This window comes from Mesoplodon densirostris, chromosome X (genome assembly GCF_025265405.1).
Source record: "Mesoplodon densirostris isolate mMesDen1 chromosome X, mMesDen1 primary haplotype, whole genome shotgun sequence".
Classification (NCBI taxonomy): Eukaryota; Metazoa; Chordata; class Mammalia; order Artiodactyla; family Ziphiidae; genus Mesoplodon; species Mesoplodon densirostris.
Window position 1 is genome coordinate 29695943 of NC_082681.1, and position 25562 is coordinate 29721504.

Below are 25562 nucleotides of genomic sequence, written 5' to 3' on the forward strand. Positions count from 1 at the left end.
ATTTACTTTATGCCAAAATCTCATCTATAGGGAATAGGGTTGTAGTGGTGTAATAGGTTCTTCTACCTCAAATAGTGGCATGAAGTATCATTTTATGGGAGACTATAGAATTTTCCTTCCATGAAAATAAACTCAAAGTTGAAAATACCTTTGGAGGATGGGAGCATTTCTGGGGAGGACTTGATACTATTTGAGTTGTAAATGTTATCTTTCTAACTAGAATCTGTATAGTGAATCATGATGTTTGTCAAGAATGGTTGGGAACCAATAAGAAAAAGTGGGCATCTCTGTACCTTAGTAGTCAATTTATTTAAAAAAAGTTTACTCTAAAGAAATATTATGTTGAATTTGTTGCTTTTAATAATTCATTTAGTGAGAAATCTATTTTTATATAAAGAAATAAATTTTGGCAAATTCATGATATCAGAACAAGCTTGAGCACAGAGCTACCATCTTAAACCTTTGAGAAAATGTGTACTTTAATAATCACATCATGTGGCGGTAGGCACCATTTTGCCTCTTGATGGAAGCACAGCAAAATCACAGTAGAACTTACTGAAATGTGCTTGTTCAATAATCATCCATCTATCCATTCATCCACCCATCCATCTTTCCATCCAACACGGTGTGCCAGGTACTCTACTGAACACTGAATATACAATACTGAACAAGACAAACATGATTCCTACCTCACAGTACTTAATGGCCTAGTAGAAATTCCTTAAATGGTGAAGAAAGTAATCATGACTAGATAGTTTTATGACAATTTTTTGAAAGAGGGGAAAGAATAAGTGAAAGTAACTCTCTAGCCTTACTTGAATGTTGTTAAAAGTTTTCTTTGAACAATGTTCCCTGAAAAATTGTATAGAAAGTATTATGAGAGATGCTGTGAATGTGCATACGGAAGAAAGGAAGATAGTGAGACATTAAAAGAGAGGACAGGGAGTTAGCTTCAAGATGGCGGAAGAGTAAGACGTGGAGATCACCTTCCTCCCCACAGATACACCAGAAATACATCTACACGTGGAACAACTCCTATAGAACACCTACTGAACGCTGGCAGAAGACCTCAGACCTCCCAAAAGGCAAGAAACTCCCCATGTACCTGGGTAGGGCAAAAGAAAAAAGAATAAACAGAGACAAAAGAATAGGGACGGGACCTGCACCAGTGGGAGGGAGCTGTGAAGGAGGAACGGTTTCCACATACTAGGAAGCTCCTTCACGGGTGGAGACTGTGGGTGGCGGAGGGGGTAAGATTCAGGGTGGCGGAAGGGGTAAGATTCGGGGCTGTGGAGGAAAGCACAGCAACAGGGGTGCGGAGGGCAGAATGGAGAGATTTCCACACAGAGGATCAGTGCTGACCAGCACTCACCAGGCCAAGAGGCTTGTCTGCTCACCCGCCGGGGCGGGCGGGCCTGGGAGCTGAGGCTTGGGCTTCCTTAGGATTGCAGGGAGAGGACTGGGGTTGGCGGCGTGAACACAGCCTGCAGGGGGTTAGTGCACCACGGTTAGCCAGGAGGGAGTCGGGGGAAAAGTCTGGACCAGCTGAAGAGGCAAGAGACTTCTTCTTCCCACTTTGTTTCCTGGTGTGCGATGGGAGGGGATTAAGAGAGCTGCTTAAAGCTTAAAGCAATCTTAAGAAAGAAAAACAGAGCTGGAGGAATCAGGCTCCCTGACTTCACTGAATACTACAAAGCTACAGTAATCAAGACAGTATGGTACTGGCACAAAAACAGAAATAGAGATCAATGGAACAGGATAGAAAGCCCAGAGATAAACCCATGCACATATGGTCACCTTATCTTTGATAAAGGAGGCAGGAATATACAGTGGACAAAAGACAGCCTCTTCAATAAGTGGTGCTGGGAAAACTGGACAGCTACATGTAAAAGAATGAAATTAGACACTCCCTAACATGGTACACAAACTCAAAATTGATTAAAGACCTAAATGTAAGGCCAGACACTATAAAACTCTTAGAAGAAAACATAGGCAGAACACCCTATGATATAAATCACAGTCAGATCCTTTTTGACTCACCTTCTATAGAAATGGAAATAAAAGCAAAAATGAACAAATAGGACCTAATGAAAATTAAAAGCTTTTGCACAGCAAAGGAAACCATAAACAAGATGAAAAGACAACCCTCAGAATGGCAGAAAATATTTTCAAGCAAAACAACTGACAAAGGATTAATCTCCAAAATATACAAGCAGCTCTAAAAAAACAAACAACCCAATCCAAAAATGGGCAGAAGACCTCAATAGACATTTCTCCAAAGAAGATATACAGGTTGCCAACAAACACATGAAAGGACGCTCAACATCACTAATCATTAGAGAAATGCAAATCAAAACTACAATGAGGTATCATCTCACACGAGTCAGAATGGCCATCATCAAAATATCTACAAACAATAAATGCTGGAGAGGGTGTGGAGAGAAGGGAACTCTCTTGCACTGTTGGTGGGAGTGTAAACTGATACAGCCACTATGGAGAACAGCCTGGAGGTTCCTTAGAAAACTAAAAATAGAACTACCGTATGACCCAGCAATCCCATTACTGGGCATATACCCTGAGGAAACCATAATTCAAAACGAGTCTTATACCAAAATATTCATTGCAGCTCTATTTACAATAGCCAGGACATGGAAGCAACCTAAGTGTTCATCAACAGATGAATGGATAAAGAAGATGTGGGACATATATACAATGGAATATTATTCGGCCATAAAAAGAAAAGAAATTGAGTTATTTGTAGTGAGGTGGATGGACCTAGAGTCTGTCATACAGAGTGAAGTAAGTCAGAAAGAGAAAAACAAATACCGTATGCCAACACATATATATGGAATCAAAAAAAAAAAGGTCATGAAGAACATAGGGGCAAGATGGGAATAAAGACACAGACCTACTAGAGAATAGACTTGAGGATATGGGGAGGGGGAAGGGTAAGCTGGGACAAAGCAAGAGAGTGGAAAGGACATATATATACTATCAAACGTAAAATAGTTAGCTAGTGGGAAGCAGCTGCATAGCACAGGGAGATCAGCTAGGTGGTTTGTGACCACCTAGAGGGGTGGGATAGGGAGGGTTGGAGGGAGGGACACAGAAGAGGGAAGAGATATGGGAACATATGTATATGTATAACTGATTCACTTTGTTATAAAGCAGAAACTAACACACCATTGTAAAGCAATTATACTCCAATAAAAATGTTTTTTTTTTTTTAAAAAAGGACGGAGTTTTCGAATAATGTTAGTTTAGTTTTCCTGAAAATGTTTAGTAATAATAATTTTTTTCTATAGCATTTTATGCTTTTTAAAGCAATTATACCAATCATGTGAGGAAGAGCAAATTTTATTGCCCATTATGTAGATGACACAACTGAGGCATAGATATTTTAAGTGCCCAAGATCCCACAGCTATATCGAATTCACAGCTCTACCCACTGCTTTTTCTACTACGTTATGCTGAAAAATCCCAGACTCCAGTAAAAGGGTCCTCTAAAACCCCAAAGACTTATCAGAATGTACACTATTCAAGAAGCCTAAGTCACTAGCACCAAAGAAGGAAAACAAAGTATGACATGGAGGATGTTCCTCTGCTTTAGGCTATTAAGTAGGTCACCCACTAAGAGGCTATTTTGGTATGAAATTTTAGAGGGCATGTAGTACATACACCAACATCACTGACCTAATTCTTCACTTTCAAGATCTAAGAAAATCAAAGGCAGGTTTTTTTTTTCTTTTGGAAGGGAGGGGGTGTATCATTTGGGGAGCTTAAGAGAATGTTAGTTGGGAAATTTGATTTAGCCAGGCTAGTGCTCTAGATTTTTTGTGAGGTTGGTTCACTAGAGATGGGGACAGCTTTGTATCTCTGTGATGCAGAGTCAGTGCTTCCTTCCTTCCTTCCTTCCTTCCTTCTTTCTTTCCTTCCTTCCTTCTTTCCTCCCTCCCTCCCTCCCCCTTCCTTCCTTCCTTCCTTGTTCTTCTTCTCTCCCATCCCCTCCCTTCCCTTTTCTTACTGCTGGATTTTTTTTTTTTTGCATTCTCTTCTTATGGGAGCATATCTGACAAATTGTTAATATTTAATTTGCTATAAAACAGCTCTCCCAAGCAATGGCTGCTCACTATAATTTCAATCTCTGAAGCTGTTTTGGCCCCTAGGTACACTGGGATCGAATTAGAATGGAAATGTTTCCCTTACAGTTTTGTTTATGGCAGCATAGGCACTTTGTTATGAACTGGCGAACTGAGACTTCTAAGGAAAATAATAAACTTTCACCACATTTCTATTTGACTCTTTACTCCAAACAGAATATCCATCTGGCTTAGGGTAAAACAACTCTTCTAATATGTTTCAGTCTTAAATGTAAATATCCAAGATTAATAATGAATATATTTTGTTCCATTGAATTGTATTTTTCCCCAGTCTGATGCTTTTTCACTTTTTTCACATTTTGAAAACCATAAATTTTTTTTCTCATATGCCATCTTACTTTATAAAAATGATCTGCAATTATATATATACATATTCTCATTCATTCTCTCTTGCTCTCTGTTTCAAACCAGAGGGGTATTCTTCAATAATATCCACAAATTCAAACCTAGTGAATACTGCTCTGATACTTTGCAACTAGGCCCCTGAAACAAAACCCCTACCCTTCTGCCCTGCCTAATCCCTTGTCTGTTCCTTGCTGGGAGGAAGGTGTTGAAAGGAAGGAGATTACTTTGAAATAGTCAGCTATCTATGAAACAGAGGTGTGAAAGCGTGTGTTTATCTGATAAGTAGCATTAAATTGCAGAGACTACCAGATTAATCATGGTATGCAATTTTCAACAGCTTAGATTTTCTTTTATTTCTCTCTCTCCTTTTCTGCAGCCATTGGGGAGGAAAAGAGGATTAGAGAGACCATCAAAACTGTTGGCAAGTTTAGTCTGTTGGCTACTTAATATTTATTAGCAGATATGGGAACTGCCTCAGGTTGATGATTTAACAGGTTGGCTGGGCGTGGAATAAATCTTAAACGTACCTGTTCCAAAATTGTGTTAATCCTTTCAACTTCGCAGTCAATCAAGTATCGCTTTTCCTGCCTCCTGTCCATTTCTTCAATGATGCGCCTGAATTCTTGGACGTCCTTTATGTTTCCCACAGACCTTGCTGTCACTTGCCAGTTGTTTTGCACTGCTGCTTCCATAATCGCTTGGAGGATGGAAAATCCTGAACGAAGGGAAAACAGCTACATTGATTATTTTTTCTTTTAAAAATGTTTCCATAGTTACTAAATGTTCTACTGAGTTTTTATGCGCAGTCTATTGGGTCCCCTTGGACCTTATCCACTGTGGACAGCAGGCTTACTCATAACCTCAGCCTTAACCTTCCAGACAGTTGGCATCTCTATCCTGATTGAAAGGAAAGACGATTCATCAACTTGTGGGCACCGGGCTAGGTGTTTATCAAGCCTGTACTTAAGCAATCACAACTGAATTATAGTACCTAATTGTTTTTATTGACGGGCATTATCAAAATATTTATGGAATGAATGCCAGTAGCTTCTTTCTTATTTCTGGCCACAATCTGTCCTATTGCGGTTGAAGCTCATTTCTTTCATCTTCCACAACAACAATCTTCAGAATTAGAAATAGCTTTAGTAGAGATAGAACCTGATTATAATATGACTTAACCTTACATGGATATGACTCTCCAACAAGGTAAATTATGTCTCCCAAGCAACATAACTCTCAGAAAACCTGACAAAAACAGTCTATAACAAAGGTATCATACTGTTTCTTTGTTCACAGTATTATGAAAAAGTTCAATCATATTAAGTCTTCCTAAGTTCTTCCCCTTTCTCAATTCATTTGATTAGAGATTCTTGGTTCCTTTTTAGTTAATTTATATCAGACAGCTATTAATTACTAACACTCTGGATCTGTGCTGCATAGGAAAGAGAAAAGATCTGATGCTTGAGTTTTGGGTAACCTTTTTGGAGTCAGGGTTTGAGAAGTTGGAAAGAACAGTATATCTGTATGAACCACAGAAGAGCACAAGGATTTTGTATGTACTGGTCTTTTAGGGTATTCATGTCTCTAATATTATATCATGTCTGTATTTTTGCTTCTGGTATGAATTCATAATCCAAGTATAATTTCATCAGGTATAGACATCATTTTATTGGGATAAAAGCAGCTCCTTTTGCCCCATTAAATTTAAATTGTTTTCCATTTGTATTTAGGTAATGACTAATGGGAGTGGGTAATGTGGATGCTTTCCAAGACCAAAATGATCTGTGGCCTAATAATTTGCCTACTGGAGGAGTAGAGAATGGAGGATGATTGTGCTGCCCTCTGAACACTTTCCAGGTTCTATGCCACCTCAGGCTCACCCTGTACTTTAAGCAGGTTATGGTTGGGAATCTTCTTCACTGCACCATAGAAAATGGTATTGACATTTGGAGAACACGCTTTGGGGAGATGGCAGCAGTGACTCAGCCAGTCATTATGACTCCTCTGTGTCCTGGGTGTATGCAGGAAGAAGATCACAAATGAGACCCAAGCACTTGGTAATTTCCAAATGAGCAATTTCAGCATAGGAGCTCAAAATTACAGCCCACAGTAAATTACCATTGCTTTAAATGTTAATTCTTACTCTTTTTAAACCAACCACACATATTTATTTCTCAGATTTACATTTTTGTGTGGGTTTTCAAGGTGCTCTCTGCTTCAGTGGGAGTTGAGGGCACATGGTGTGCCAAAGCATGAGATTAAGAAATAAACATAGGAAGGAAAAATTAAAGTATTTGAAAATCTTTCTTCAGAAATGTGCAATGAGGCCTCATTATTTTGAATCCCAGTAAATAAGAATTTATGAAAATTCAGCAAGGACTAGGTTGAATTTTACTTCTGTTTATGAAGAAGGCATTGGCTGAATAATACTGGTAATGAAATCACACAGGGCATCTTTGCTATATTTAAACTAAACTTTAAAAAATACCCTTTAGGAGGACCTTCAAGATGGCGGAGGAGTAAGACTTGGAGATCACCTTCCTCCTCACACATTCATCAAAAATACATCTACACGTGGAACAACTCCTACAGAAAATCTACAGAATGCTGGCAAAAGACCTCAGACTTCCCAAAAGCCATGTGGCTGACAGGGTCTTGATGCTCTGGCCAGGTGTCAGGCCTGAGCGTCTGAGTTGGGAGAGCTGATTTCAGGATATAGGAACACCACAGGCATCGTGGCCCCATGTAATATCAATTGGTGAGAGCCCTCCCAGAGATCTCTGTCTCAACACTAAGACCCAGATCCACTCAACGACCAGCAAGCTCCAGTGCTGGGCACCCTATGCCAAACAAGTAGCAAGACAGGAAAACAACCCCACCTTTTAGCAGAGAGGCTGCTTTAAATCATAATAAGTTCACAGACACCCCAAAACACACCACAGGAAACAGTCCTGCATACCAGAAAGACAAGATCCAGCCTCATCCGCCAGAACACAGGCACCAGTCCCCTCTGCCAGGAAACCTATACAACCCACTAAACCAACCTTAGCCACTGGGGACAGACACCAAAAACAACGGGAACTAAGAACCTGCAGCCTGCAAAAAGGAAACCCCAAACACAGTAAGTTAAGCAAAATGAGAAGACAGAGAAATACACAGCAGATAAAGGAGCAAGGTAAAAACCCACCAGACCAAACAAATGAAGAGGAAATAGGCAGTCTACTTGTAAAAGAATTCAGAGTAACGATAGTAAAAATGATCCAAAATCTTGGAAATAGGATGGAGAAAATGCAAGAAATGTTTAACAAGGACCTAGAAGAACTAAAGTGCAAACAAACAATGATGAACAACACAATACATGAAATTAAAAATATTCTAGAAGGAATCAATAGAAGAATAACAGAGGCAGAAGAATGGATAAGTGGCCTGGAATGTAAGATAGTGGAAATAACTGCTGCAGAGCAGAATAAAGAAAAAAAAAATGAAAAGAATTGAGGACAGTCTCAGAGACCTCTGGAACAACATTAAACGCACAAACATTCAAATTAAAGGGGTCCCAGAAGAAGAAGAGAAAAAGAAAGGGTCTGAGAAAATATTTGAAGAGATTATAGTTGAAAACTTCCCTAATGTGGGAAAGGAAATAGTCAATCAAGTCCAGGAAGCACAGAGAGTCCCATACAGGATAAATTGAAGGAGAAACATGCCAAGACACATATTAATCAAACTATCAAAAATTAAATACAAAGAAAAATATTAAAAGCAGCAAGGGAAAAACAACAAATAACACACAAGGGAATCCCCATAAGGTTAACAGCTGATCTTTCAGCAGAAACTTTGCAAGCCAGAAGGGAGTGGCAGGACATATTTAAAGTGATGAAAGGGAAAAACCTACAACCAAGATTACTCTACTCAGCAAGGATCTCATTCAGATTCAATGGAGAAATTAAAAACTTTACAGACAAGCAAAAGCTGAGAGAATTCAGCAACACCAAACCAGCTTTACAACAAATGCTAAAGGGACTTCTCTGGGCAGGAAACACAAGAGAAGGAAAAGACCTACGATAAGAAACCCAAAACAATTAAGAAAACGGTCATAGGAACATACGTATCGATAATTACCTTAAATGTAAATGGATTAAATGTAAATGGATTAAATGCTCCAATCAAAAGACAGAGACCGGCTGAATGGATACAAAAACAAGACCCATATACATCCTATATACAAGAGAACCACTTTCAGACCTAGGGACACATACAGACTGAAAGTGAGGGGGATGGAAAAAGATATTCCATGCAAATGGACATCAAAAGGAAACTGGAGTAGCAATTCTCATATCAGACAAAATAGACTTTAAAATAAAGACTATTACAAGAGACAAAGAAGGACATACATAATGATCAAGGGATCAATCCAAGAAGAAGATATAACAACTGTACATATTTATGCACCCAATATAGGAGCACCTCAATACATAAGGCAAATGCTAACAGCCATAAGAGGGGAAATTGACAGTAACAGAATAATAGTAGGACATCTTAACACCACACTTTCACCAATAGACAGATCAACCAAAATGAAAATAAATAAGGAAACACGAGCTTTAAATGATACATTAAAAAATGATGGCCTTAATTGATATTTATAGGAAATTCCATCCAAAAACAACAGAACACACTTTCTTCTCATGTGCTCATGGAATATTCTCCAGGATAGATCATATCTTGGGTCACAAATGAAGCCTTGGTAAATTTAAGAAAATTGAAATCATATCAAGTATCTTTTCCGACCACAACGCTATGAGACTAGATACCAATTACAGGAAAAAAAACTGTAAAAAAATACAAACACATGGAGGCTAAACAATACACTACTAAATAACCAAGAGATCACTGAAGAAATCAAAGAGAAAATGAAAAAATACCTCAAAACAAATGACAATGAAAACATGACAGCCCAAAACCTATGGGACAGAGCAAAAGCAGTTCTAAGACGGAAGTTTATAGCAACACAATCCTACCTCAAGAAACAAGAAACATCTCAAATAAACAACTAACCTTACACCTAAAGCAATTCGAGATAGAAGAACGAAAAAACCCCAAAAGTGAGCAGAAGGGAAGAAATCATAAAGATCAGATCAGAAATAAATGAAAAAGAAATGAAGGAAACGATAGTAAAGATCAATAAAACTAAAAGCTGGTTCTTTGAGAAGATAAACAAAACTGAGAAACCATTAGCCAGACTCTTCAAGAAAAAAAGGGAGAAGACTCAAATCGAAAGAATTAGACATGAAAAAGGAGAAGTAACAACTGACAGTGCAGAAATACAAAGGATCATGAGAGATTACTACAAGCAACTATATGCCAATAAAATGGACAACCTGGAAGAAATGGACAAATTCTTAGAAAAGCACAACCTTCTAAGACTGAACCAGGAAGAAATAGAAACTATAAACAGACCAATCACAAGCACTGAAATTGAGACTGTGATTAAACATCTTCCAACAAACAAAAGCCCAGGACCAGATGGCTTCACAGGCGAATTCTACCAAACATTTAGAGAAGAGCTAACCCCTATCCTTCTCAAACTCTTCCAAAATATAGTAGAGGGAAGAACACTCCCAAACTCATTCTATGAGGCCACCATCACCCTGATACCAAAACCAGACAAAGATGTCACAAAGAAAGAAAACTACAGGCCAAGATCTCTGATGAACATTGATGCAAAAATCCTCAACAAAATACTAGCAAAGAGAATCCAACAGCACATTAAAAGGATCATAAAACATGATCAAGTGAGGTTTCTCCCAGGAATTCAAGGATTCTTCAATATATGCAAATCAATCAATGTGATAAACCAAATTAACAAACCGAAGGGTAGAAACCATATAATTATCTCAATAGATGCAGAAAAACCTTTTGACAAACTTCAACACCCATTTATGATAAAAACCCTCCAGAATGTAAGCATAGAGGGAAATTACCTCAACATAATAATGGCCATATATGATAAACCCACAGCCGACATCGTTCTCAATGGTGAAAAACTGAAATCATTTCCTCTAAGATCAGGAAGAAGACAAGGTTGCTCATTCTCACCACTATTATTCAACATAGTTTTGGAAGTTTTAGCCATGGCAATCAGAGAAGACAAAGAAATAAAAGGAATCCAAATCGGAAAAGAAGTAAAGCTTTCACTGTTTGCAGAAGACATGATACTATACATAGAGAATCCTAAAGATGCTACCAGAAAACTACTAGAGCTAATCAATGAATTTGGTAAAGTAGCAGGATACAAAATTAATGCACAAAAATCTCTTTCATTCCTGTACACTAATGATGAAAAATCTGAAAGTGAAATTAAGAAAACACTCCCATTTACCATTGCAACAAAAAGAATAAGATATCTAGGAGTAAACCTACCTAAGGAGACAAAAGACCTGCATGCAGAAAACAGTAAGACACTGATGAAAGAAATTAAAGATGACACAAACAGATGGAGAGATATACCATGTTCTTGGATTGGAAGAATCAACATTGTGAAAATGACTATACTCCCCAAAGCAATCTACAGATTCAGTTCAATCCCTATCAAACTACCAATGGCATTTTTTACAGAACTAGAACAAAAAATTTCACCATTTGCATGGAAATACAAAAGACCCCGAATTGCCAAAGCAATCCTGAGAAAGAAAAAAGGAGCTGGAGGAATCAGGCTCCCTGACTTCAGACTATACTACAAAGCTACAGTAATCAAGACAGTATGGTACTGGCACCAAAACAGAAATATAGAGCAATGGAACAAGATCGAAAGTCCAGAGATAAACCCACACACATATGGTCACCTTATCTTTGATAAAGGAGGCAAGATTACACAATGGAGAAAAGACAGTCTCTTCAATAAGTGGTGCTGGGAAAACTGGACAGCTACATGTAAAAGAATGAAATTAGAACCCTCCCTAATACCATACACAAAAATAAACTCAGAATGGATTAAAGACCTAAATGTAAGGCCAGACACTATAAAACTCTTAGAGGGGGCTTCCCTGGTGGCGCAGTGGTTGAGAGTCCGCCTGCCGATGCAGGGGACACGGGTTCGTGCCCCGATCCCGGAAGATCCCACATGCCGCGGAGCGGCTGGGCCCGCGAGCCATGGCCGCGGAGCCTGTGTGTCCGGAGCCTGTGCTCCGCAACAGGAGAGGCCACAGCAGTGAGAGGCCCGCGTACAGCAAAAAAAAAAAAAAAAAAAAAAGATAAAAAAAAAAAAAAAAACTCTTAGAGGAAAACATAGGCAGAACACACTATGATATAAGTCACAGCCAGATCCTTTTTGACCCACCTCCTAGAGAAATGGAAATAAAACCAAAAATGAACACATGGGACCTAATGAAACTTAAAAGCTTTTGCACAGCAAAGGAAACCATAAACAAGATGAAAAGACAACCCTCAGAATGGGAGAAAATATTTCCATACAAAACAACTGACAAAGGATTAATCTCCAAAATATACAAGCAGCTCATGGAGCTCAAAATCAAAAAAACAAACAACCCAATCCAAAAATGGGCAGAAGACCTCAATAGACATTTCTCCAAAGAAGATATACAGGTTGCCAACAAACACATGAAAGGGTGCTCAATGTCACTAATCATTAGAGAAGTGCAAATCAAAACTACAATGAGGTGTCACCTCACATCAGTCAGAATGGCCAACTTCAAAATATCTACAAACAATAAATGCTGGAGAGGTGTGGAGAGAAGGGAACCCTTTTGCACTGTTGGTGGGAATGTAAATTGATACAGCCACTATGGAGAACTGTAAGGAGTTTCCTTAGAAAACTAAAAATAGAGCTGCCATGTGACCCAGCAATCCCACTACTGGGCATATACCCTGAGAAAACCATAGTTCAAAAAGAGTCATGTACCACAATGTTCATTTAAGCTCTATTTACAGTAGCCAGGACATGGAAGCAACCTAAGTGTCCATCAACAGATGAATGGATAAAGAAGATGTGGCACATATATACAATGGAATATTACTCAGCCATAAAAAGAAACGAAATTGAGTTATTTGTAGTGAGGTGGATGGACCTAGAGACTGTCATACAGAGTGAAGTAAGTCAGAAAGAGAAAATCAAATACTGTATGCTAACACATATATATGGAATCAAGAAAAAAATAAAAACGTTCTGAAGAACCTAGGGACAGGACAGGAATAAAGACTCAGACATAGAGAATGGACTTGAGGACACGGGGAGGGGTAAGTGTAAGCTGTGACAGAGTGAGAGAGTGGCGTGGACATATATACACTACCAAACGTAAAATAGATAGCTAGTGGGAAGCAACCGCGTAGCACAGGGAGATCAGCTCAGGGCTTTGTGACCACCTAGAGGGGTGGGATAGGGAGGATGGGAAGGAGATGCAAGAGGGAGGAGATATGGGGATATATGTATACGTATAGCTGATTCACTTTGTTATACAGCAGCAACTAACACAACAATGTAAAGCAATTTTACTCCAATAAAGTTGTTAAATAAAAAAAACTTCCTTTAGCAAAATGCAAGTTTTTGTCTGTTGAGTCAAAACCTACGTTCTTGTAATCTCTGCTTGTTAGTCCTAGTCTACCATTTTGGAACCAAAGAGACAAATTTAACCCCTTTTCCATGTGACAGTCCTTCACATTTTTAAAAACAGCATATGCCTATCTCCCATTATCTTTCTTTTCTTCAGGCTAAAAATGTCCCAGTCCTTCAACAATCAGTTCATGACATGATAATAGGTTCCCTCACTGTTGTCTCTCTCCTATGGACATCTGTCAATATTTTATTGATCCTGATAATTCACATGTGATTTAACCAATGTTGATTATTGCTTGCTTTGGATATGGGCTGTTATTTTAGCAGCCTAGGATTGCTAATACTTCTAAATAGCCACATTATATTGTTAATTAATTTCAAGCTTGGATTCAACTAAAGCATGTTAATTCTCTTCATAAAACCTTTGCTCTATAACAACTCACCATCCATGTATCAAGACTCATTCCATTCCAACCTGCTTTTATCTCCCTTGTTTTTAAAATCCTTCACCCCAGCCCCGTCTCCATTTCTCCCCTATTTTCACATTTGCTCAAATCTGGAAGACGGTCTTGCCCACTTATGCACTGCTCTCATTGTTACCTACTCAAGGCAATTGCACCTGTCTGTCCCTTTTTCTGGCATCTCCTACTACCTATAGACCTTTGTGGATGCCTCTTCTTCCATGAAGCTTCCATTACTGACTAGTCATAAATTCTCCAGAGATGAGTAAGGTCAAGGTAAATCAGTTACAAGCAGTGGAGAAACCAGTTTGAAGAACTGTACAACAGACATTTAAAAATTCAAAATAGAACTGGATAAATAAATTATAGCATATATACATGGAATACTATGCTACTGTTAAAAAGATAGCTCAATCTCTATATAACAAAAGAAAACATTTCTTCAATATACTGTTACATAGAAAAAAGCTGCAAAATAGCATTTATAGTGTAGTTCCATTTTTGTGAAAAAAATACACACTTGTATGTGTATAGAAAAAAATTTGAAGGAATTGGCAGTAGTTACCTTGGAGGTGTAGAATTACCAAGAACTTCTACTTGCACTGTCATTTATTTATGTAATGTTTGATTTTTTTTCATTTTTTACAAGAAGCAGGTATTATTTTCTGTAAGTACAAAAGCAGTAAAGATTAAAAAATACAACTCATGCTGTCCTCAGCGTGTAAGCTCCTGGAAGACATGGATGACAAATGAGTGTTGCCTCTTTATGCTTCCTGCTGCCACAAATGCGAGGCCTCTTAATAAACCCTGATTTTATAGATCTTTTTATACTTTTGTTCTTTGAACCATGTAGATGTATTACCTATTCAAAAATTAAATAGAAAAAGCATACTGATTTCTTAATGAGCTTGGGTCTGGGGCCTTCTGGGCTATGAGCCTTGCTCACATTTCTGAGCAAGTCAGAACTGTAGCTTAACACTGCAGTATCTTCTTACCATGAAGAGTTTCTCTGTGTCTGCTAGGGCACGTGGCTGTGTACTCAAGAACCCTGGGGAGAAATGGTCACCTCAGTTCAGTACATGTCAGTGAGCAATCCACAAAGAAAAGTGCTTTCATTTGTTTTCATACCTAATTTATTATAGTTTGACTGTTTCCTGCTAACAGCTGACCAAAGAGAGTAATATGAGTTGAGGGAGGAAAAAATAGAAAAAAGAAAAGTTTGACTCTGGAGGCAGAGCAGAAGCAGGCATTGGTGCCTGTACAAGGTGAGGTGTGTAACAAAGCCTTGGCTTTGTAAAAAATAAGCCTGCTGCTTTAGCAGCTTCAGAATTGTCCTTTGCTCTCTGTGAGCTTTAATGCGCCCAGCTTTGCAATACTGAAAGCTACTTTTATTTGAGCAGCAAATTCTCTCAGCCTGACTCCAAACCACTGCTGCTGTCCAACTTCTGTTTCTTTTTCAGTTTAAAGAATGGGAGTTACCACATAGGTAGCTGGGTGAACACTAGATTGTCATCTGCATTCAACCAAGATAACAGAGGAACATGACAATAGAGGAGTGGCAAGGTGATTATGGATGAAGAGTTGGGCCACAGCTATGACCAATCCAATCATGCTGGACTGGTTGTTGGGCTACTCTTGCTAAACAAGGAGGCCATATTGGTAAAGGCTACTGTCGGGATGCTGTGTTGTACCACCCAGATTCCCCTTCAGCACCAAAGGACTTATTCCTTCAGCTTCTGGGAAAGTTGTTGGCTGAGGAGAGCTGCCTAGCTTAGAGTAATACTCCCTTCCCAGGGAAGCCTGCATCCAGTGACTGGTTGTTACGGGGAATCAAGGCATAACCTCTTCACTCCAAATGGGGTAACTCTAATGGGCCATCCCAACTTCAGGGCTCCCTGAAGGGTTGGCTGAGGTCTTGTTAGGACTGCACCATCTTCTCCTTCTGCCCAAATTTGCTTCCTTCTTTTCCTCCCACAAGTGTTTTATTTTTTTAATTTTGATTTTATTGGAGTATAGTTTACTTACAATGTTGTGTTAGTTAAAGGTGTATGGCAAAGTGACTCAGTTATACATATTCATGTATTCATTCTTTTTCAGATTCTTTCCCCATATAGGTTATTACAGAATATTGAGTAGAGTTCCCTGTGTTGCACAGTAGGTCCTTGTTGGTTCCCACAGGTGTTTTTAATGAGAGTACTCCCCAGTAAAATTTGCATGCAAATTTCCATCTCAGAATCTACTCCTAAGGAATTCAATCTGTGACTGTTAGGTTGACCTCATGACAGGAATGACAGCGGATACCAAAAAAACCCAAAATCTCAAATCTACAATTGTCAACATCATTTTCACAGGGGGAGCAAAGGCCAGGATTTTGTTCAGTGTACAAACAAAATGAAAAGCTGCTCTATGCTGACGAAATTTAGTATTTGATCTGAAAACACAGAAGAATAAGAAATAGGATATTGACATATGGATGTTGGTAATGAAGACACCCAAGGAAATATAGCTGAGGATAATTTTCTCCTTTCTGCTTTATGTCTTCCAGCAAGGGCTAGCAACAGCTGTTGTTCCTCATGAACCTGTACCAGGTCTCTCTGAGCCACACCATCTGTACTTCTGACAGGGTCTCTAGCAGTCCCCACATGATGGGGGTCTCTGATATTGACAAATGGGCTCCACACGAGTGCTGGCATTTATAGCATTCTGTACCACTAGAATTCTTGGAATCTTCCATAAAGCCCCCAAAGGGATTGGTGACCCTCTAGAAATGTTCTAGAGAGGAAAATTGACCTTTCCCAGAGGGTAATTCAATATTTGTCCCATTGGCCTGTGATAGAAACTGCCTTTTCAGTATTTGCAGGTTGAAAAAGAGAGGCTCAAAATGACCCATATAAATTCTTGTGGTTTGCATTTTTTAGTCATAGAATCACAGCATTATGGGCTAGATGGACTCTTACAGATGACTCAGAGAAGTCATACAGAATTTTTAAAGCTCTGGAACTCCTTTTTCAAACGAAATTTTCATGGAAGCACAACGTGTGAGACAGATAAAAATGGAGCTACTTTGGTTTGGGGGGGGTGGTTAGAGAGAAGAAGTGACTTTCCCAAGATCACACAGCTAGTGTAGAGTCAGAAGCAAGACTAGAACCTAAGTCTAAGCAGGGCCAGGACTAGAATAAAGCAAGAGAAGCAGCTAGGGTACAAAGATTTTTTTTTTTAGTTTGTCTTTTTTTCTCAACTGTATTGAGCTATAATTGACACATAGAAATTATATATATTTAAGGTGTACAACTTGATGTTTTGATATACGTCTACAATGTGAAATGATCACCACAGTCAAGCTAATGAATATATCCATCATCTGACATAGTTACCATTTTAGTCCTTTTTGTGTATGGTGAGATCACTTAATAGTTACCCTCTTAGCAAATGTCAAGTGTACAATACAGTATTGCTTACTGTAGTCACCAAAAAGTATTGTTAACTGTAGTTGATGTACACCATGCTGTACCTTAGATCTCCAGAACTTTTTCATCTTGCAAAACTGAAACTTTGTACCCTTCGACCAACATATCCTTACTACCCCCACCCCCCAAGAAGGCACTTTCTCAGGGTTGTGCAAATGTATCCTCACTTGCCTCACCATAGTCCTGGCCCTAGAAGCAAGTCTCTTCACTTCCAATTTAGTTCTCTTTCAAGTATGTGATGCTGCTAAGCCTACTTTATAGGTCTCATTTCAGGATGCCCTTGGCAATGTTATGAAGTGGACAGAGCCCTTTTATCTTCTTGATGCCACACAAGATCCTGATGTTCCCTGTCTACCCAATACCCCAATTGGACCTATCACCACCACTTCTGGCTTTTTCTTTCCTCCTTCCCCACATCAAAACTTCCTTGTCCTATGTCCCATTCTCTCAGCATTCTGTCCTCTTCTAGGTGCCAGCATAAGAATGGCTAGTGGCTTATTGTGTTACCCCTCCAGCTAACACAGTTGCCTTTTAGTGGTGGCCTTAACACAAGTGAGTTTGGAAGGAAAGGGAAAGAGGATGTAGAGCATCGTTTTGGGGTCTGCCCATCTCCTGGCGTCATTCAGATAATGAATGTCAAAGTTGGTGATGTGCTTTATGATCTTTAGGCTATGGCATTAACAAATGAACAGCTGATACCTTGTGGGTATTTCAGGCGGCAGTGCTATAAAAGATCCTCCAAGGGTCAGTGTCAATCCTGCCTATCTTGCTCAACTGAATCCAGCTGAAGAAAGCATTACTCTATTTTTCTGTATCTTCACTTACCTCTGTGCTTCTCAACTCCGGTTGTACATTATAATCACCTTGGGAGCTTTAAAATATTGATGTCCAAGCTTCACCCTGGACCAATTAAATCAGTATCACTGAAAGTGATTTCCGGCTTTGTTTTGCTTTGTTTTGAACTCCTTGGGTGATTCCCATGTACAGTAAGAGTTGAGAACCACTGACCTATTGTAATGGCTACCCAATACAAATGAGGTTTATGGAAGCAGGTCTCTTTTCTTAGGTGTCCTTCATGACTGGTAGTAAAGTTCTGAGTAAGAAAAGCATGATCCAAGAAGGGCTATATACCATCCAGAAATAAGCAGACAAAGGCACAGAGTCTAGGGGGAAGGCTCAGGCCAGGGTTACAAATTGCTTTTTACTGTGGTAGATGAGGAACCTGGGAACATTGTGTGGGAAGCAGACTCTAATGGACTCAAAGCACTTTGCAAATTTCTTCTTCTGAGGTAGCATCTGTGTTTTTCTAAGTACAAAATCCACATGTGCTCATTTTGGACATTTGAGAAGACACAAAAATGAAAAAAAAAAGTATGGGTGACTCTTGCTCAGGGATAACCACTGTTAACATTTGATGTATTTCTTTCCATTCTATTTAAAATAAATATACTGCACAGTTTTTATTTTAGTAAAATGGATTGAACAATTTGTGTCCTATTTTAAAAAGATTTAACATTATGTCTTGGACATTTTCTTATGTTATTAAATGTTTTTGAATGTGATTTTAATGGCTACACAATATTCCATCCATTAGACATACTGTAATTTTTTTATAACACGCACATAATATGCAGGAAAGTTCCAAGTGTACTTAACTACATAATTACAGCTTTCAGAATCCTTTGTTGAAGACTGTTATAGGTAATTGTGTTTATTTTATTTTTTGTTTTTTTTGAATTTTTATTTTATTTTTATACAGCAGGTTCTTATTAGTTACCTATTTTATATATGTTAGTGTATATGTGTCAATCACAATCTCCCAATTCATCCCACTACCACCATCCTCTCCCTGGTAGACATACTGTAATTTATTTAACCATTCCCCAACATGAACATTTCAACTGCTTCTAATCTCTACCTATTGAATGATGCTGTGATGACAACACACATACAGCATCTCTAATTACTTCCATAGGGTAAATGTCTAGAGATAGGAATGTCAGGTCAAACATTTGTGAACATTTTCAAGGCTTTTGATATATATTGACAGTTTGTCCTCCAGAAAGGTTGTACCACTTTATGTTCCCATCAGCAGAATATGAGAGTACTTGTCTCTCTGCCCCCTGCCTAGCATTGAATAATATATTTGCCTATTTGATAGGGGAATATAAAAAGATTCTTTTTTGTTAGCATTTCCTTTATTATTTGTAAAGTTCGTGACTTTTTGCATTTCTGTGTCCATATTTATGCTTTATTTTGAGAATTTCCTGTTTATTTCCTTCATTCAGATATCTATTGTGATGTTAGAATAGATGTGTCTTATTGATTTATAAGAGTCTTTATATATTCATGATATTGTCTGTAATATATGTCACATATATTTTAATTCAGTTTATTTGACATTTAATGTTGTTTGTGGTATACTGTAATTAACAGAAGTTTGACATTTTATGAAATTAATATTCTTATTCATCAAAAAATTATGTGAGATGAAAGGAGGCAAATGCAAATGCCTCTCCTGATCTTATTCTAGTGCTCACCTGGGCTTTGAACCCAAACCTTATGCAAACCACTCTCTCCATTTCTTTCAACTGCTTTGGTCTCCATGGAATTTCAGACAAATTTCTCTTGTATATTGTGGCAAGATAAGTGATTGGCAGAAGCTACATATGGAATCTGAAGGTGACTGCTGAGATACAGTGGAGAGCAGAAAAAGAGGCAGAGGAAAGAGAGAGATAATGAGCCCAATTCAGTTATTTCGTGTTATATTTTGCCATATCTAAGAAACCTAATATTTAAAAAACCTAAACTCAAATGCAATACTTCAGGATACGATTATTCATATTACAAAATGTACTTTTCTTTAAAAAGAATTCACAGAAAGATTCCCATAGCACGTTAGAATCCACATTTTGTTTGTTTTATTTTTGTTTTAACTTGTTTTAAACATATTTGTTTTCCACAAAAATCAGTATAGTGATTGTCTAAATTTGAGATGCTAGCGCAGAAGCTCTTCTGTGTGTGAGGATTTTGAGATGGAAGATCAAGAAACCCTCTGTGTTTGCATGTGGATGTCAGTCTGTGGATTTTATGGAACAGGATAAAAAACAAATATTCATCCACACCCAGCCCAGTTTACCCATGGCAAACTAAGATTTCCCTGAGGTCTTCATTCCTCATAATTGTGTTTGTTTAAGTTCCACTTTAATTAAGAGCTGACCCTCTGCAAATCTTCTCTTCCTTGCAGCCGCATTATTAGGATGGGACCTTAGCTAATTTGTAGAGTCAGTGAACAGAAAGTGCCCCCAGTGTCCCAGTTCTGTGTCCTTTTCCTTTCCCCCAATACAAATCCTCCATTATTCCCAATCCAACCTTTTACTCATACTAGACGGTCCATGACTGATTAAAGCTTCCATTGTGATCCCCTCCATGAAGAATTTGTGCTTTAAATTAGGATCAAAGCCTTAAAGCAAAAGGGCAACTGTAGGGCTTCCCTGGTGGCGCAGTGGTTGAGAGTCTGCCTGCCAATGCAGGGGACACAGGTTCGTGCCCCGGTCCGGGACGATCCCACATGCCGTGGGGCAGCTGGGCCCATGAGCCATGGCCGCTGAGCCTGCGCGTCCGGAGTCTGTGCTCCGCAACGGGAGAGACCACAACAGTGAGAGGCCCGTGTACCGCAAAAAAAAAAAAAAAAAAAAAGGGCAACTGTAATGGAAGAAATTGTAGACCACAGTAGGTAGGCGAGTATTGTTTGGCACCTTGAGGTAGTCCTGATTCCAAATATCCCACAGAGGAGGCAACTTCCAACTACTTGTCAAGTTTAAAGTTGGCCCTGAAGCTAGCTGTGCATGTAATCCTGCCTTTTCCATTTTTCTTTTTCATCCAGTTCTTCATTAGGAACTTTGTCTCCCTGCTGGTGAATTATGTGGCCCCATTCTCCACACCATAAGCTGAGAAAGTATACCCAAATAGTTATGTCAGTTTCGTTGAGTGAAAGTAAGCTTGCTTTGTATTGTCAGCTGAAAGGAAATTTAAAAGACCATCTGGAGTAGATTTGCTTAAGGTCTGGGAAAAGCAGAATAGGCAAGCCTTCTGATCCTCAACCACACAGCGTCTGATATAAAAAAGTAAAGAATAAAAACAACTGAGAGCAACTGGAGTTTGGATGAAAGGGGCTACTGCAGTGCTTGGGCACAGTTTCTTCGTGTTTCTGTTTGGTATGTAGATAATTGTCCTGGAATAGACTACCTGCAATGCAAACTCACAGAGGGTACGAGTCATCTCAAAGTTGCTCTGTGGACTGCTGCACACTTAATAGATGTCATGGGATGATTGATCATGACCATTAATGGGGTTTCTTATATAACATTTCCTCACTTGGCTTTTAATCCCCTTGAAATCAGTAATTTTCAGCACAGATCACATGACCAAATCTGCCAGCCAAGCAAGTAGTGAGCAGTCTGGGTGTCAGCAGGCACTTTACGGGCACCTGGAAGAGACAGCTGACTGCAGATCTCAACCAAAGAATGCACTTTCCAGCCCTGGTTGTGTGGTGGGGGGGAGAAGGCTTTATGCATGATTAAAAGGGGGCCCCACTTACAGGTTGGGGGAAGAAGTGCTACCAGTCAGCCACATTTTACCTTCTTCCCAGGTCTGATTTATTCCGAATAGAACCTAGTGGCCATGATTATGAAGATGGTTCTTCACCCTGCTACTCCTCCTTCAGCAGGGGAGAACTGCGAGTCGGTTCCCAGAAGTGGGTGTATTTTGCATTGCGTTTTCACATCCTGGGCTTCCCTTTGTACACAGTATTTACATTGTGGCCTGTGTGTATAGAGTAGTAAAGTGAATTGACCCAGCTGGGACTTGAGTTCAGAAAATATGTGCTTGCTTTCCATTAAGCAAAAGGCTTCATAGGAAAATAACTTATCTGGAAACGTTCTTCAGTATTCTCAATTTTGAGAAAGCAAGGCCAAACTAAACCTCTTAACATTTCTGAGCTTCGGGGAGGGGGAGGTATGGATGATGACTAACAGAAATAAAGAAAGGCGGTGGAAAGTGGGGGTGAGTTTATGTCAAAGATTAAAGGGGTCTGGATCTGACTGCAACGGACTGTGGCTTATTCTGCCTGCTGGAGCGCTGAGGCTTCTTGATCCTGATACTATTGGAAGGCTGTCAAAGGTAATATTAAGGGCAAGCTTTTGCCTGGAGGATACAGAGGGGTGAAATATACAGTCCTGAGGACAATGGAGAACACACTTTTCCCTTGAGGAAAAAAGTTTCCTTTGACTTAATACTGTAGTCTAAAAACTGTTTGGGAAACATCCAAAGTGGGATGTGCAAAACTTACAAGGTAGGTAAGAATTTTCATATGCCTTCCCCCATACTAAAAAAAGGAAGCACACATCTAAAGACATCACCAAGATCAACTCATTTTGATTAGTTGTTTTCTTTCAATTGAGTTTTTCCAGTGGGGATATGAGAGTGGATTCAGAAGTATGGAGGAGGCTTACAGGCTAATGTTTCACGTTGTTCAGGCCTTGGGCTCCGGGAAGAGTGACTGAATCTTGCCTAAGCTGCAAAGAAGTTAGGTTGTCTCAGGTGTCCAGAATTCTCCTAAGTCTCTTAGAATTCTCAAACACAAGAGCCAGAATTTAGTGATGGTCCCAATCTCTGCACTGTAGAAGTGAGAAACTGAAGTCCAGAGAGAGAAAATGGTTTACCCAGTGGTAGATCTCAACTTGAATATAACCACAATGCTTTTCGTGTTTTAACTTTCAATATTAATGTAAAATGATGTTTCAGTTGTGTTTTCTGGATAAAGATTCATTTTGGTATTGAGTAAAAGTAAAAATCCAACAGGAAAATCATTATGAATATCCCTTGTAGATGTGCCTACAAGACTTCTGTGACTTCCTTAAGGGCTCTGCTCATTCCTTCAATACTTTTGCATAGGGGAGCCCAAGATTCCACAAGTAAGTTTGTGTATTAGAGCACATCTTCCTCCTCAAATCTAGCTGGGACTCCCATTTGCTACCAGGGCCCACTCTAATCTATACAGGCTTCAAACGCATGGCCTAGCTCATCCTCGTCAGGGCACAGCCTTCTCCAGCATCTTCAGTCTCCAGTGATTAACTCTGGCTGCCCTTGACACCTAGAAAAGCCTCCCTCCCATACCATAAACCTCTCCTCATTCATTAAGACTCGGCTCAAGTATACACGCTACTATATATAAAATAGATAACTAATAAGAACCTACTGTACAGCACAGGGAGCTCTACTCAATACCCTGTAATGACCTATATGGGAAAAGAATCTAAAAAAGAGTGGATATATGTATGTGTATAACTGATTGACTTTGCTGTACAGCAGAAACTAACACAACATTGTAAATCAACTATACTCCAATAAAAATTAATTTTAAAAATACAGCAATAAAGAGCATTGTTGCAAAGGAAAAAAAAAAAAAGAAGACTCAGCTCACAACATATCTCACCAAACAGATCTCCTGATTGAGATGGAGGGAAATGAAGGTCCCAAGCTCTCACAACCCTCCTCTATTAGCCTGAGAAACTTAGGCAACAGGGGGTGACCATTGTCTCTCAGCGGTTATGGTGTGACACCTTTAAATCATTGTTGGAATAATAGAGTTTTTTGGTACTGTTATGTATAAATTTTTCATTCTCATTACTCAGATTTTATGTTAAACCCCCTTTCCTTACACTGTCAAGTTTGGGACAGAAGTATAAAGTAACATTGATTGAATGCCTACTTTGGGCTGGGCACTGTGCTAAGCATTTATACACATTATTACATTTAATCCTCCCAACAACCCTAAGCATAGGTAGTTATGCCCAATTAACAGATGAGGAAATTGAGTCTCAGAGAGGTACAGGTTTATGAATAAAAGCACATAACTAGTAAATTTCGGAGCTGGGATCTACACCCAGGTTTGGCTTCCAAGCTCATATTCTTCTTTTTCCTCATCAGTGGCTGAAATTACTCTGATATATGTAGTTGCCCAGGAAAGATGAAATCATACATTTTTTCTAAATATTTCTCCATGACAGGGAGGACTCTAGAACACATATAACTACCTGAAGGCACCCCAGGATTTTTCAGGCCCACTAGGATGCATGCCGTGCAATCAACCATAAGTGAATGCTTAACAGAAACACAGAGTTCTCTGGATAACGGCGTATCTCTCATCAGTTAATCACCACCTTGGGAGCGGAGCTGGAGTTACTAGACTGGGTGGGTTTTATCATTGCTTGTGTCCTTATTTCTCACTCTGTCTCAGATGCCCTCTGCCTCCAAAGCAGCTGTTTTTTCCTGACTTCCCTATTTCTGTCAAATTTCCCAGTTATCAAATCTGAGCATTATCTTTGACTCTTCCATTTCCTAGGCAAACATGAAGTCAAATTAGTTCATCCTTTCTGTGTCTTCCCCTTTCTTTACATTCCCATTACTACCAGTTATTTTGAAGTTATTATTGGTATTTTCTTGGACTACTGCAACAGTCCTTCCCCTTATATCCAAGCTGCTCACTAAGACCAGCTTTAACCTTCTCACTCTTGATTATGTAATAGCCATGCTCGTTCTCAAAAATCTTCAAAAGTTCTTCTTTGCTCATAGGATAAAGTTCAGAGGAGGTATTATAAATGTTTCAACTTGCTTGCAATCTAGGATTTATCTTCTAAGAAAGTCTTGAGAGGCTTATTGGATGAGCATGTGGTTGTTTCTTTCCCATTCTGGGACTCAGTTTCTTCAATGTTCTATTTTGAGGAATTCCTTAGGATTGTATAAATAGGTACTGTCAGTTTGGAAGGTGGATCAAGAACATTCTATTCTGATAATAGACAAATGGAGGCTAGGACTGATAGAAGAGGAAAGATAACCTGAAAGAGGGACAGATAGAGAAAACTTCTTTCTAAACATTTCTGCTCACTTACCGTTATGGTTCCTAATTAGTGTTTCACTTGGAAGTTGATCCTTTGGCTACAGCTATGAGCATAAAGCAAAGAGATGTAAACAAAGTCAGCTCCACTATTGGGCCCAGCCTCCTTTGCCACCGATGGTACAGATTACTAAGAGCATTGGCTGGCCAAGATGGAGGAAAAAGTCTGGACCTGTGGACTAGAGGAAAGCTAATTGGCCCAAGAAGACATCAAAGTCATGGCCTTGTGGCTTCATTTAGCCACAAGATCTACCCAACTGAGTTAACTAGTTGCAAAGGACAAACAAGCATATGATTGAATTTAGGAGTGCTTCAGCAAACTAGAATCTGGGAGGTTTACAGAGGGAGAGTCCTGAATCACTTAGAGTTACGATGCCTACCCTAGTCATGAACTCTTGGGGAACTGCACCAGCTAAAAATTTATTTGAATAAAATAAATCTAATTAGGAGCCATGTAGCTAGTCATTAAATGATTGGGTTAGTGGAGGGACTAGTCAACCATGCCCAGAAAGCTTCTGTGTTCATTTAGGCAAAGTGCTCAGTGACAGAACGTATCAAAATGGCTAAGTGAGTTCCTCTTGGCTGGGAATTTGATCCCACTGG

The 25562-nt window shown here is 39.2% G+C and overlaps 1 protein-coding gene across 1 annotated transcript in view; it reads right to left on the reverse strand.

The window, feature by feature from the left end:
* The window catches only part of GRIA3 (glutamate ionotropic receptor AMPA type subunit 3), a 282812-nt gene that overhangs the window by 136781 nt on the left and 120469 nt on the right, over nt 1–25562 (reverse strand). The window contains exon 4 of the mRNA XM_060087942.1: nt 5033–5220. Coding sequence (XP_059943925.1) covers nt 5033–5220 — 188 coding nt within the window. The remainder of the gene's footprint in view (nt 1–5032; nt 5221–25562) is intronic.